Source organism: Grus americana, chromosome 15 (genome assembly GCF_028858705.1).
Source record: "Grus americana isolate bGruAme1 chromosome 15, bGruAme1.mat, whole genome shotgun sequence".
Classification (NCBI taxonomy): domain Eukaryota; kingdom Metazoa; phylum Chordata; class Aves; order Gruiformes; family Gruidae; genus Grus; species Grus americana.
This window is the reverse complement of record NC_072866.1, coordinates 17,089,961-17,105,146: the sequence shown is the minus strand read 5'-3', so window position 1 is coordinate 17,105,146 and position 15,186 is coordinate 17,089,961. Positions and strand designations below refer to the sequence as shown.

The following is a 15,186-nucleotide window of genomic DNA, read 5'->3' as shown; positions in this document are numbered from 1 at the left end:
TATTTGTGTCTGTTGCTGGTTCTGCTTTATATTACCTCTCTGAAGTCCAGTAACGGCACTGACTGTGGTAAAAATAACCTAATGCTCGCTTGGAAGGCATTTGGTATTCACACTAATAACACTGATCGTGATGTGCTAATTGGCTGTTAATTGACATGATAAATATTATTATTCAGAAATTCATTCCAATTCAACATTAATTAATTTACTGTTGCTTTTGAGTGTTATTTATTTATTCATGAGAGTCAGTGGGAAAAGGGAGAAAATGCTTGGCTAACACTCCAGCAAAACTCCAAATAATTGAGATTTGTCTCCCAAGAATGCTACCGGTTTTGTAATTAGAATAGTCAGAATAGCAAGCTTGTTACTGAGATTATTGGCCTGCCTAGATAAGTATCGTAGTAAATTAAGTTTAGTGTGTGTTGCAAGTGCAGTATAGCGGTATCTGATAATTAGTCGGTCATTTGCAAATCCTAAAAATGGTTTCAGTAACTACTGAGGACTGACTGCAAGAGAGAACTAAGTTTTTGGTTTAAAATATGGCAGGCTGCTTCAACCCAAATGCTCCTGGCTGTGTTTGAAACGTAGTGGATCTAAGCGTGCCGTCGCAGCGCACACACGTGCACACGTACACGTAACCCGCAGCTCTCGGCTCAGATTGGTTCTGAACAGTCCTCTCTTACCCCAACTGCTTTCACAGAGTTTGTGATACAAAAGATTTCTACCTTTGTTCTCAAGGCTCTTGTGTTTCTTCATTTACAACGAGTCCTTCAAATCATGTGAAAAACGTCCACCGAGTGTTCTAGCGCAGGGTGTCGTTCTGGGTGACGCGATGCCTGCCCCAGCGCGTCCTTGAGTGAGTCTCGGAAGTGGTGCACAGTGCAAATGTTAAATAGCTGTAGCAGAAGGATGGCAACGCGGGGATGGAAAAGTTTTCTTTCAAATTCCAAACCAGAAAAATTATCTTTTTTTTTTTTTTTTTCCCCTTTGGAAAAGATAGAAACAATTCATCTCCTTACGATCCAGCTGTGAATGGTTCTAGCTGTGTCCTCTACCTTCCTCCCTTCCTTCTTCCCTGCACTTATTTTGCTGTTCATGGACAAGGTAGAATTCTCTCCGGCACAGGGGGTGCAGCAGAACTCAACCTAGGTCTGTAATGACAGTGAGTTTCCCTTTTTCTGTGAAATTCTGCAGGGATGCAGAGCTGCTTATCAGTTCACAAACTGACTGTGGAGAAACCTCCAGTGATCTCCTGGAAGGGAATTGCCCAGCTGCGAGGCAGTGGCTCTTCTGTGTCTGCCCGAAGTTCGTACCGTCACCCTCTGAAATGATTAAAGCGGACTCAAAATGCCCACATCAGCAGCCCCTTTGTTCCAAGCCGGGACTTCTGCTCGGCGTGGAAAGAACATTACTGAAATCTGTCTCTTTAATGTTAAATGGACTAGTCATCGAGTGCTGGTAAATTATGTCTCGCCGCTTCCCGCCTACCTTGCATTGATTTTTGCTTATGGGTTACTTGATCATATGAACTTCCAGAGGATCATAAATTGCTTCTGTAATTCATGGGAGAGCCGAGAATGAAAAATACTGGAGTGGGCTTGTTGAGGTAAAACATTACTGCAAAGAAATTCAACATCTACTTTTTAATAGCAGCATGATTTCTGAAATTTTATCTGAAGTGCTCAATGCTGCCCTGCAGATAGAAGGCATGGGTAACAGCAATTCGCAGGAAAGCTACAGAATATAACTCGCAACGTTTCATTCCGTAAACCATAGGCATCCCTCTGAAATCCCTGTGCCCTGGGGGCAGTGGCACAGAAGATCATCTCAGCTGATTTCACCTCTCCTACTTTGCTGAGCAAGTTAAAACTCACTAAAAAGCCACGCGTGTGACCGGTCACGGTAATTATCTTCATCGGGAACTTGGCTGGTTTTGCCGGAGGTGGAACCCAGCCCCTCTGTGCCTGGGCGGCGGATGCGCTGGCTGAGCTGGCAGGCAGAGGTGCCCGTTCCGCGAGATGCTGAGCAGGACCAGCACGGGAAAGCAGCGGTGGCCTTGAGCGAGCAGGACGTGTCTGTGACGCCCAGAGCTCTGCGTGGCCGGTCGGTTGTCAGCGTACGCATTCACCAAAATGGCATGTGCTGCCCAGCCCGCTTTGTGGTGAATTCCCTTATTTACCAGAGGAGTCTTCTACACTGTGAATAGACCAGTGGGCATTTTACATAGAAATAGTAGTAGTAATTTAAAAAAACCCCAAAAGTCAGTGCTCACCTAAATTCTTTTCTTTCACTAAAGATGTCCGCAAGGGCCACCACGGAAACAAATGAATCAGTTCCTAGACTGGGGGTGAAAATTGGCATCCCAAAGTTGGAAGTAATGTTGCTAAAGATAATTTTCTACGTTCTGGCATAGGAAAAATCACTTTTTCATCTAAATATGATTAACACATGCTCTGCGAGGCGTCTTTGCTGGAGGGTACTGCGGGAAGGCAGAACGTCCCCCCTCGAGCCCGACGGCAAATGAGGCACGTGCCGTAACGGGTCATTGAGCCTTAACTCCACCAAGAGTTCTGGGTGAGTCCAGATAAATGCTGCTGTGCCCAAGCCTCGGACAAAGGCTTCTCATCAGGTCCCGATGGCTCACTGGTAAAGTGCTCAGTGAAGTTTTTTTGGTTCTTTTATGTAACTCCAGTTACTTACATTAGTCGGTCTCTTACAAAAATTGGGTTTTCTAGATGAAGGAATGTATTATTAGTAGTAGTGTTTTAGTCTTGTCGCCATTTGAACAAGGCAAAACTGTTTGTGCTCTAACCAAAATGGAAAACATTTTCAGACAAAAGCCAAGCCTGGAAATTTTCAATCTGCTGTGTTGTTATGAGTTGCAAGCGATTGAAAAGGAGTTTGTAGTGGAAATCTGAGTTCAGCAGCTACCACTCAGCTGCTGCTGCAGAAGTGGTCCCGCCGAAGGGAATGGGGCTGCTCCTGGGAGTTTAAGTAGGGACTGCAGAGCTCTGCCTCTTTGGAGCGATGATGGCTAGTACTCCCGCTGTAATGACAGAGCTTCTGATTGCATTTATGGATGTAATAGCAGTAAATAGTGTGCTGAACTACACAGCAATAACTCTTCGATGTCCTCTATCCATTGATTCGTGCTATCAAGGCAGAGTGCACGCACGCAGCTGTGCTCAGATGAAGTCAGCAGCATCCAGGTATCTCTGCGCAGAGGTTTTCTGTTGAACGGCCAGGACAATACCAGGCTGAGAAGAGAAGTTGATGGATTGATTTAGAAAGAATGATATGGCCCACAGAATTCATTAAAGGATTGCTTCGTGCTGCTAGAGAAGTCTGATGATCTCATTAATTAGCAATAGAAGTAAAAGATTAGCAGGTTGGCTCTGAGTTATATTGGTGGATGATTGAGCATAATGTGGCACCACAACAAATATGAAAATGATTGCACTGTGTTTATTATTCTGGCATTTAGTAATACTGCAATACTGTTGAAGATTAAACTCTTAATTACGAGTATTTATTTCTCTGGGCTCTGCACAGCGAGAGTTGAAATTGCAGCGGAGCCGAGGTTCCCGTCACCTGCACAAACAGGTATGGGTTTTCCTGCTCGTGCGCGGAAGCCAGAAGGGCAACTTTCCTTCTCCCGGCGAGTCTGTGAAGCTTTGGGTTTGGTCACACAGCAAAACGCCACCTTTTGTTTTCGGTGTCGGGCACCAAAATAAATACGCTTTGATCCAAGGGCTGGAAAATGTTTGTTACGAGGCGGGGAGCGCTGCCGCTTCTGCTGAGGTTCCACGGGGCCGTTTCTCTGAAGCAAGGCGGCGTGAGAAGTCGCTCTTCTAGCCACCGTTTCCATTGCATAATGCAACTGCAGACTTGAGGAAGGTTAAGACAAGTCCTGCTGCTTCCAGGCCAGAGCCGCTGTTTCACCCGTGCCAGATGGCCACAGAGAGGACGCTCCGCTCCCTCGCGTGTGCAAGGCTGTTTCCGAGGCTGGAGCTGTGCTCCCAACGCGTAGCTGTAACGTAAGGCTCTTCACGGGTTTTGTTTTACCTGGTATTAGCGCTGTGGGCTTTTTATTGCATTTTATAAAACACCGATCCGCATGCGTTATCCTAGAAAAAGGGAATTCCCTGAGCATGTGGGGAGCTCACCCGACAGGCAGTGCCCACACTCAGAGAAGCTTTCTGGGTGGGATGGGGTGCAGCTCCAGGCCCACCGGGACTGCCCCAAGCCACCGGTGCAGGAGGAGGAGATGAGAGTTCTGTGTTGGCTTGACTCATTTTTCTTGGACAGGCAGATGGAGGCACGTGGAGAGGTGACAGGCGTTAGTGGAGGCTGAGTCTCGGGGGTGCCGCGGGGGAAGGAACCTGCCCGTGACTCCCGTACCTGCCGGGTGAGAAGGAGAAAAGGGAACAGAGGTGAAAATATTGTCAAGGGCTGGTTGGGACCAGGGAGAGAAAGGTGGTCTTGGGCATTGCTTTGGTTGGGCTGAAGGGGCTGAGGGTGGAGGCCACTCGGATCGTCACCCTAAATGAGCTTTGCGCGTGTGGGAAATGGCAACGTAGCGATGGCACGGAAGTAGCCATCAAATGCAAGTGCTACCTTCAAATCCTTTTAGATTTTTATCGCTGCCGAATGGTGCGATGTGAAGTGAAATCATCTTCTGTCCGAACACCAGAAGGGGATGCGCTCCTACGTGAGAGGCAGGTCATTAGTCCGCAGGCATTGACACGGTGTACAAGACTGTGGTATGCACAAGTTTTATAGAAATGCAGTGGCCAGAGCTATTCAGGTCTTGGCATACAGCTCTTACTCTATTTTTTAGCAAGCAGGTACTCGGTGGAATGTTCCCTGCCAACTCCACCGTGTTTGCAAAGCGGGCAGGTTATTTATCGGTGGAGTAGTCTGCAAAATAGAGGGTGCTAATCAGCCACGGGCCAGAGCCAGGGAAGTAACAGTATAGAGCAGAAGTAGCGGATCTTCTGACAGATGGAAAAAACACGACATTCCTACCTTGGTGAAATTCCAGGCAGCCCAGAATAGGATTGGATTCAAGAAGCCAGAAGAGTACGCAGGTGGAAAATGGGACTCTAAAAACCTAAACCTGAAAGGGAGGGAGGGAAGGAAGGAAGGAAGGAGCATGTGGAAAAAGAGGTTAGAGTAGGAAAATAGCAGAGAGAAAAGTAAGTCACTACAGGAATTTATTAGAGAAAGCCGATGAAGTGAGGTGGCATTTCAGGTGAAAATTCAGGAGGATTTTGTTCTCAGTAATTGCTAGATAAATGATAGTGTGGGTATTGAAAGCAAGTTAGTTTAAAATAAAAGACCCACAATATGGCTATTTTAAATTCCCCTCACCTTCTACATATCATTGCAGAAAGCCACTAATTTCAGAAGAGAGGTATCCAGAAATGTAATGAAAACCACTAAAAATATTTGAGTCCATTGATGGGACATCATCAGCTTGAAATCAAAGCAGTTTAAAAGAAAAATGGGTTGTCTTAGCAATTGCAATTGCCCTTCATTCCCGTCAGTTCTCCTTGCAAGCATGTTTTCTTTCTTTCAGGGTCTCTTTCTGTCCCCGTCGCGGTGCAAAAGCCCTGAGCACAGGCACCAGGAGCTGTGCGGGAGAAACGGTAGAACTGAGCACAGGCAAATGGCCATAACAAACAAACTGAAAATGATAGAAGAAATGAAATTTTAAGCTTTTTTTCTAATCTTTTAATGCCGTTCATCCGAGTCTTACTGAATTAGTGGTTGAGGGTTTTTTAAAGACATACCATTTAGGTTGTTGGGTGTTCCCATTTGTAGTTAAGAGTGACTCATGGGGCTTGAAATTTCCCAATGGGCAGTCTGAATACGACTGGTGGCAATAAGGTCGCGTTAATTTATGAGCAATGCTACTGCAGATGGGTGTTCCTTGAGGGGCTGCAGAGGGGTTACGGGCTCTTACATGGGGCAGTGAGCCCCTGGGACTCTGTAGGCTCTTTAGTGTCCAGAACGCGTATTCCTGGAGGGGCACGTCGCCGGCGTTCAGCCCCTTACCTGGTCCAGCAACGAGCCTTATTCCGGAGATGGGTACACCTCTGACACGCACAGCTTTCCCGGACCTCCGGGCTAGAAAGGACCGATCCTGACTTAAAGCGAGTGCGCTGGGCAGGTACTGCTGAGGAGGAGAAACCTGAAGGCAGGGCTGTGGGAGGTGTTGAGAGCATCCCTGTCTGGGATGCGCTGCTCCCGTCGCAGCAGGATCTCTCTCTCGTGGTTGTCTAAGAGGAGCGTTTCAATTACTCAAGGGCATTTCAGTACAATTAAGGGGATCAGAGTGTTCGGGTAACCTGACACGGTGCTCTGCAAACGTTCAGTCCGTCTGTTTTTTCTGAGTTCGTGCTACTCCTTTTAATAAGGAGAAGATGCAACAAGGAGGATTAGGCAAAGGCCTTTCTTCTACATCCAACTTTCTTTTTAAAATTTATTAATTACAGAACAAAAGCTTTTGGTATGGTTTATTTTTATCAGCATATGTTTCCAGTTTCCAAAACCTGGGAAAAACCTGGGGAAAAGTGTCTTTCCCTCTTGCTTACTCGCTTTCTGTGCCTGGCAAATGTCTCCTTTCTTGTTCCTTGTATCAAATGAGACAGACCTGAGCATGGTTTTAATAACTGTAGATGTTTCAGAAGGCGCAGTGGGCTTTGTGTACCTTGGGGATCGGACATACACACACCACGGACTAAGTAACTTTTGAGACAATGATTTAATTTTATTTTAAAAAGACAAAAGTTAACATATGCAAGAGGAAAATTGGAGCAGGAGGGTTTTTTGAGCGTTGAGGCACTTTCCTTCCTTGTTCTGTTTATATTCAAAATTTAATGTTCTTCCTAAATCATTTTTGTTGCTAAAGGTCCTTATAAGGTCAGAGCACTCAAGAGGTTGTTTAATTGAAGAACAAACGTCAGTTTTTGGATAAAACTGTATTTTTCTTCCATTGTGCTCAGGTTTTTGAGTTGAAGAGCTGTTACTCAAATGAAAAACAAAGCACTTTAAATTCCTGAGTAAAAAGGTCCCTCCAGCTCTTCAGTTAATCAGTACATCCTGTCTTAACCTTACACTGCCGTGTTTGCTTTAGACAATGGAGACCAGAAATTCCTCTGTTAAAATAAAAATGAACATAAATTGTAAATAGGATCATAAGAAGTGAAGATATGCAGGTTGCCATTTAAATGTTCCAGGATACATCTGCTGTTACAAATAAATGCTATCAGCCGAGATAATCCTCAGCAGCTGTGAAGTAGCAGGTTCACCAGCCGCTCAGCAGAGCTGTGCTGGGCACGGAACGAGCATCTTTTGATAAACGGGGGGTTTCGTTCCTGGGGGAGCAGGGGGCAGGCTGGCCTTGGCGTTTTTTAAATACTTTGAAGAGTGCTTAGAAACTTTGAGGTGACTCCTCTGAAGACGCAGATGTGCGGACCCAGGTGGAGCTTGGTCCGACTCCTGCCCCTTTGGGTACCTACGCAGCCCTGTGCGGGTTGAGGCACGCAGGCAGGGCTGCTGCCCGCGGGGCGACGACCCCAGACGGTGACGATGGTGGAGGAGAGGGCTACGATCTTGGCGGCAGGCGGGCTGGCACCCCTCGTGAGTTCTCGCTTCTCCTTAGAAACCGCTTTTGAAGAAGGAGCCGAGGTGAAATGTGTACTGCTCTCTGCACCCCTGCGCTGTGGATACACTCAGAGATGTCCTGTGTTTTGTTTTCGAACAGGAAAAGCCAACAACAATGTACAGTGGGATGAGGACTCCGTAGAATACATGCCAGCCAACCCAGTCAGGATCGCATTTGTCTTGGTTGTTCATGGCAGAGCTTCTCGGCAGCTCCAGCGCATGTTTAAGGCTATTTACCATAAAGACCATTTTTATTACATTCATGTTGACAAGGTAATATATCGCTGGTTATAAATTGCCTGTCTCGCCATCTGTCAGTCTACACATCTTTGTCATCCTCTTCACCTTCTCTGTACCTCTGCTGCACAGAGTGCACGTCACTTTTTGTCTCTCCATCTGTTACATGTTTGGAGCCTCTTTTTTTTTTGTTGTTTTTTCTTTCTTGTTATCTTCTCTGTGTAACAGCCTTCATTTCTCCTTATATGTCTACGAGTATCTACCCATGTCTGTGTCTTGTACATTTAGTTAACGGTAATTGGTAAGTTGATGCAGACTGACAGTGGTGGCCCACTGGATGGAGAGCTGACCTGAGGTGCCTTGGGCAAGTTACTTTCCTTCGCGCTGTAGGAGGGAGCTCGTAACCGTCACCTCCTTTACAAAAGCCCTTCTGCCGATGACAAATGATAAATAAGAGCCAGTTGCAGTGATTAGTGATTGCTGTAGTTGTAACACAAAGAATGAAACGGGTCTCTGTACGTTTCCAAATGAGCATTTAGCAGAAGAAGGCTGTGCGCCACAGTAAGTGAGGGCGAAGCAATGGCAGCGCTCCGTGAGTCAGGAAGTAGAGGTGGTGGTTAGTGAGTACAGGGAGGGACAATATTGGGCAGAGTAACTTGAATGTATTACTTTTTTCTCCTGTAAAGCGATCCAATTACTTGCACCGGCAAGTGCTCCAGTTTGCCAACCAGTACCCAAATGTGAGAGTCACTTCTTGGAGAATGGCAACTATCTGGGGAGGAGCAAGTCTTCTGTCCACCTACCTGCAGACCATGAGGGACTTAATGGAGATGAATGACTGGCCATGGGATTTCTTCATTAACCTCAGTGCTGCCGACTACCCAATCAGGTACAATGAGTATTTTAAGAATGTACGTGTTTTGTTCCTAACGGAAATACGTATTGAAGGATGTAAGCGATGACGTGTCCGTGCTGTGCTGCAAGAACCGAGGTCAGAGGGGCAGTTTCTTCTGTCTTACAGCAGAAGGCTCCTCTTGGTGAGGCTGTGAGCAGGCTAGCGGCCCTGGCTCTTCGCCGTCGCTGAGGAAGCAGGGGCTGCTCGTTATTTCCAGCAAGGAGCACCTGCAAGAGAGGACGAGTAGAGTGGCAGGAGCTACTGGAGCTCAGCATACGAACCCCAGGCAGGGAGAGACTCCTCCCTCCCAGGGCTCTGATCAACACTTTAATTTGGTATCTCAGAAGGTGTTGAAGGTTTGACTATAGATTCAGTGAAGGTAATGTTCTCCTCTTCCTTTTTTTAGTACTTTTTCTGCGGAGGATAATGATAGTAGAAGTGACAAATAAGTTGCTAGGAGTCAGTTGTATCTTCAGCACCGACCGTTCCTTGCCTGAGTATCTTTATTCTGATGGGGTCAGACAAAGAACTTCACATACCGCCACATGACAAGGCTCATGATTTTAAGTGAAATTATATTTTTTCTGGATTTACATAACCCAGGCCCCACAGCTGCATTCCATAAGGTTTACTACATTGTGCAAAAGTAGATAGTCCATAAAAAACTAAAAAAACCAAACCCACCACACAAAACAAAAAGAAAAAGGCCCAACCCCCCAGAAAAACAAGTGTCCTTAAACTGTTGGGTTTAGGCCATAAGAATTACCAAGAAGAGGGAAGGAGGAAATTCTCCTTGTGACTTCTGTTTCCCTGTATGTTGAAAGGAATTGATGAAAGGGGAAGTAACTTTCTTGGGTGACTTTCTGATGAGTGATGACATAACATGCTTTTAATACTGATAGAAAAGAAATATATCAGATGCTTTCACTGCCTTTTGCTGATGAGGTTTTCGCAAGATCTCTCTCAAAGTATGGGTCCCTTCCTGAAGCTGCTGCTCAGACAGAAATCCCCACTGAAGTGGAAAATGAAAAAAAACCTTGAGCGTATGCCTTAGGAAGGATTTTGTGAGAACTGGCAAAAAGCTTTTTGCTGGTGCCCGTTTCTAAGCACTGTCAGTGGAATGCAACACATTTTGGGGATAAAATTGGGGAAGAGCACAAGAGTCACAGAGATTGCGTTGATATTGGAACATGGGGATTTGAATTGAGAAATCACCATATGTCACGTTGCATGTGATTTAAACACTTGTGGTGTCCAACAGGAAGAGACCTAACAATTTTGACGCATCACCCTTGCTTGTAAGGGAGAGTAGGTAGTTCTGGGTATATCTCTTGAGTTTTGGGAAAAGCTAGCTTGTTATTCCCTATTGTTCACTCTCCCGGTGAGGAGCGCTGCACTGATAATAAAAAGTAGGCTAATGCAAGACCATAAAGGAAGAGGTAAGTGATGGCACTTTGGATCAAGTAAGATAAATTGTAGGAGAATAATTGCTGACGGTCTGGTGTAATTATAGCCTAGTTCCAGCAGCTGTATCCGGTTATCCTGCTGTGGTGTTGAGTCCACCCGAAACATGGTGCAATGCTGAGGCCATGACCTGTGGTGCTCTCAGCTGCTCTTAGTTCCCTGTGGAACAAGTTAAACCACAAGGCCAAATGGGATCAGTCCCTTATAGACACGGCCGTAAACAATGGCGGGGTTTGCCGAGTAGACTGTAGCCAGCGCGGTGTTAATGGAGTCTTTGTAATAACGCCCTGGTAGCTTCCGGTCATTCGAACTCTAAACAAGTGCCATTCAGCCGGAAAAATTCCAGGCGCTCGTTTCTTCACGGGGGGAAGTCTTGAAGGTCGTTCCTCTGGGCTGCAGCCGCGCTCAGAGCTGCGTGGTGGGCGCTGGGCAGGCGTCTGCAGGGCTCGCTTCCCTTTCTGTCGGGGGAGTCTCTTACCAGAACTGGTGGAAAAGTGCTTCCTATCCACACCACGCCTTCAACAAAGAGTCAAAAGCCTTTTTCAGTGCTACAACTTTAATGACAGTGACTTACAGGTACTGTTAATTTTTTTTGAATGTGGAATATTACAGCCATAAACCCTGGAAAATGTTATCTCATGAAATATATATATGAGTCCATTTCATTTTCATAGTGGAGATGCTATAAATTAATATTCTTTATAATCTTTAGGAAGGCATTACCTCTCTGCATACCCCCTAGAGAGCTGACTGTTTTTCCAGGAAATAGTAAATAGGGTACTTGAGGGTTTTTTCCTTCTTTCAGACCTCATGCCGTGATTCCTCAGATGATGGGCTAGGGGCAGTTTGTGCTTCTCTCACTGGTTAGTCACATTGCGGTGGGGTTTGCTAGGTTTCCCTGCGTAAGAACATATGAACGTTGTGGATTAATAGTTTTTATCCAGAGCTGCTTCACATTAAGCTTTCGCTTCCCATCTGCCATTCCATCTGTAACACTGAAACCTTTACTACTCCTCTTCTGATAATAAAAGCTAATCCAGCCCTGTAAGTCAGAAAAACACATTCAGTCTGTGGGGTTAATACTAAATGATGAAGCCTAAATCTGTCCGGGGAGCAGTTCACAGGCTACATTACAATTGCAAGGAGCCCTTCATCCTTCAGAAGAGGCGTCCGGAAGCAGATGTCAAAGATCATACTATATAAAATCAGGGGGGAAAAAACCATTAGAACCATTTGTTTTGGGAGGGAAGCAATTAAAAATGTGCAAAATAAACCATATGCAAGCCAGGAAAATTCAGATGCCCCTATTATTCTTCCTTGTGCCTTAATGTTTAGTTTGTGGAGTCTGTAGGTCCAGCACCTAGCACAAAGGAGGTCAGGTCCTACTCCACGTGCTTCTAGTTGTTACTGCAGTAAATCGCTGGCAAACAGAGTCTGGACATAAATGTGCCTCCGACAAAAACACGGCGTTTCCCTTTAGTCACGAGGCAATATGCTATTTATTGGCCTAAGTGAAACGATGTGGGGCATTATCTGAGCTCGACTCCATCGAGCTCTGTTAAACATTCCCGCAGGAAAAGGAGGGATGAAATGGGTAAAGCCAAACCTCTACAGGCGGCCCCGAGGTGGGAGGTTGTGTGACCACCCCTCCTTCTGCTCTGCGGTTGTGAATAAAAAAGGGCACCTGCCTTCAGGGTTCTCAGGAAATCATCTCTCGCAGTCATTGCATTCATCAAGAAGTGAAAGAAACCAGCACCTGCCTGCCTTTTCCTTAACTTTACTAAGTTTAGTGGCATTTTTTCATGGTTTAAAGTCTTTTCTTTCCAGAGCCTCTTTCAAAGCTCTCTGGGAAAGCTATTGATGTCTTTAACCTCTTACTTTACATGGGTATCCATCTGCATTATTTATTGTCTCTGACAAACAGCATCAGGTAGTCAACCTTATGTTCAGGGACTGAAGTTTCACTCCCAACAAGGTGAACTATGGTAGAGCATCTATTGATGCTGAATGTTTAATGTGCGTTGCAGGAGTCCTTGGATAATGTGGCAGGTGAAGTGCTGCACCACTTAAATTAAGAAGTTTAATGAGATCATTTAGCAGTGAATGTCATGTCAGTGCTTACCTGGCCACAAAGCTTGTATAAAGAATAAACATAATGAAACATTTGAACTATTTATAATTTACAGTAAATCACTGAGCCTCAATCACCAAAGGCATCACCAAATCTAATTGCCAGCTAATGCTTGGTCTTTAATAAAAGTCAAGCAAAATTATTAGCAGAAGCTCGGGGAGTGCGTCAGAACAGTAAGAGAATGGAGTGGCTCAGTGATGGAGCCAGGAATGCAGATACGGCTGCATTTTCAATTATGAGCAATCAGGTTTAACAAAGGAACCGAAAAGAAACCCAGTGAAACTACTTGCGTTTTGGCACTATTTTAGGATAAAGGTTGCATAGCCGTGTTTTCCATGAAAGCCTGCGTTGTGAAGACTCGGTCAAAAGCGACACATTCAATAGAGGTTTTGGTCTGGAACTTGAATGAAATGGGTATCATAATACTAATAGCACCTGGGGAAGGGTGGCTGCAGACTCCAGGCAGTAAATGGGCTGCTCTGGCTGGGACCGGTCCTTCACACAGGTGCCAGTTTAGTGCAATTTGTGGAGATCATCTTTGTCAGTCAGAATCACACTCGGAGATTAAGAAAAACGAGCCAGCAAAGAACTATTGACTGACCTGTTTTAGTTTCCTTGTGTTGTCCTCTGGTGGTCAAGGTAACCTTGTTAATGCTAAATAGCAATATTGATCTAAAGATTTAAATGCTTCCTTAGAAACTCGAGGGATGCCCTTTGAGGTAGGCACACCTTTTTCTCAGGTCGATGTTGCCAGCCCAATTGGCCAGCAGCGGACAGGCAGTCTGGCTCCATCCTGCATGTCCTCCAGCAGACCCATGCTCCTGACTCTTTAGGAGAGTTGTTAGCAAAGATAACCACCCAAAATCAACTGTTTTATCTGAACTCCTGCGAGATCCAAATGTGTTAGACAGCCTACTCATGATAAAGCTGTCCTTTTGCTCATCCGTCATCTTCACAGCCTTCATCTCTAATAATGTACGTGGCTGGGTCCTGCACCCCACCAGGGCTGATGCCTCTGGATATTGAGAAAGAAAACTGAAGACAAAATGGCTGTGAAGAAAATGAATTATTTAAAATTACTCTCCTCTGCAAGCGGCCAGACGAAGTATTGGTTAATACAGAACCAAAGCGCTGACTTCTGAATGGGGTCCCTGGGCAGCAAAGTGTTGGCCAAGAGCGAGAAGGTGGGAGTGAAGGGAGTAGGTCCTCAGGTTGTCATTCCGCTGGCAATAGTTACCACCAACAGCTTTTAGAAAGAAGTCCAACCTTTGGGAAAATGCTTCAGCGCTTTTCCAAGTTATTTTCCAGGTGCCAGAACTACCTGGGAGAACAGCAGTTTCCCTGTTTCAGCCACCGGCCCAGATTCACCCCTTGCAGAACACGGTGACTGCCGCTCTGTATAAACTGCATCAGGGTGATTTTTGCTCTGTCAAATTTACCATGACCTGCCTGGATTTCACCTGGGCAGCTGAGCAAATGAAGAACTCGTGGAGCAGGTGACTGGGAGGAAAAAGTGAGAGAACACAGTTTGCATGGAGCGGGTAAACCAGACTCGAGCTGTCCATCTGCTTTTGCAAAACCCCTCAGCTTTTGCAATGCGCGGGCTTGAAATGCAATATTGGAAAGGCTGGAAAATCTCTTCTTAGAACTGAAACGAAGAAGTTAGCTTTCACACACACCAGCGCTCTAGCTTTGCGAGAAACGTGTGAGACCCCGTCGTGCCCTCTTGATGGTTATGAACTTAGAAATCCCGCAGCCGGCGGGGCGGTGGAACCTGTGCAGTGGCGAACGGGATCACAGACCCCTGGGCTCAAAAGGCCGTCCCGCTCTCTCTGACTTCTCATCGATTTGACTTGACTTCATTTAACAATTCGGTGTCTCGCTGGGATGCAGAGCTGGCTCTTAGGGATGTGGAAGCAGGTGCCCATGCAGAAGATCCTGCCTTTCCAGGGCTGGGCCGGACCGTACGCCCCGTCCGAAGCCCCCTGTGCAAAGCTGCTCTGAAATGCAGACCTTTCCACGAGCATACCGCCCCGCGCACTGAGCAAATACTGCAGCCCTCCGTGAAGTGCCCTTTCGAATGTTATCCTGAACTGAAGCGCTGGTAAATCATATCTATACATCCAGGTGGGAGTACAGCGCAGGGAGCTTTTGCAGTACAACATCTGTTAAGATGCCAGTGCCCGCGGTTTTTATCTCGGTATTGTCGCTGACACTGTGTGCGGTTTTGTTTGCTCAGAATATCTTTATCTGGCAAGCCAGACGCCAATCCACTCTTAATGCTTCACAGGGAATCTTTTTGCCTGTCCAAAAAGGAACTTTATCAGTGTTTTTCTTGAATCTGCATTCTCTGAGAATTTCAGATGTGCTTCTTTCTTAAATCCCTCAAATAACCTTTTCTCCTCCTCTTTCCTCACTTTGCCAGCATTTGCTTGAGATTTAGATCTATTTTGAAGGTTATCTTTTTGGTTTGCTGTCCCACTTCTCTGTTTTACTGTTAAATTATCAGTGGTTGGCAATGCAGTGGTTTTGCACATAGTCACAGATGGGTGGGGTGAAATGTTGAAATTATTGTGGCTTGAAAATTTTATTTACATCTGGTGTTAACATAATATTTTCTTCAACCTGGCAAATGTTTGTGATGGGAGACCCACCCTTTCTCAGGCAGCCACAGCAGCTGAGGCTACTCTTTCTCCACCTCCCCTCCTGGGTTTAAGGCTGTAAAGCAGCTTTCGCTTTTGGAGAATTGTGACATCTGCAGCTCTTAGTAACCTTTTTGATATTTAGT

General features: G+C 45.8%; 1 protein-coding gene across 2 annotated transcripts in view; it reads left to right on the top strand.

Moving 5' to 3' along the window:
• The window catches only part of XYLT1 (xylosyltransferase 1), a 200,345-nt gene that overhangs the window by 125,674 nt on the left and 59,485 nt on the right, over window positions 1-15,186 (top strand). For both annotated transcript variants that reach the window (XM_054843079.1, XM_054843078.1), the window contains 2 exons: window positions 7,772-7,944; window positions 8,595-8,797. In XM_054843079.1, coding sequence (XP_054699054.1) covers window positions 7,772-7,944; window positions 8,595-8,797 — 376 coding nt within the window. The remainder of the gene's footprint in view (window positions 1-7,771; window positions 7,945-8,594; window positions 8,798-15,186) is intronic.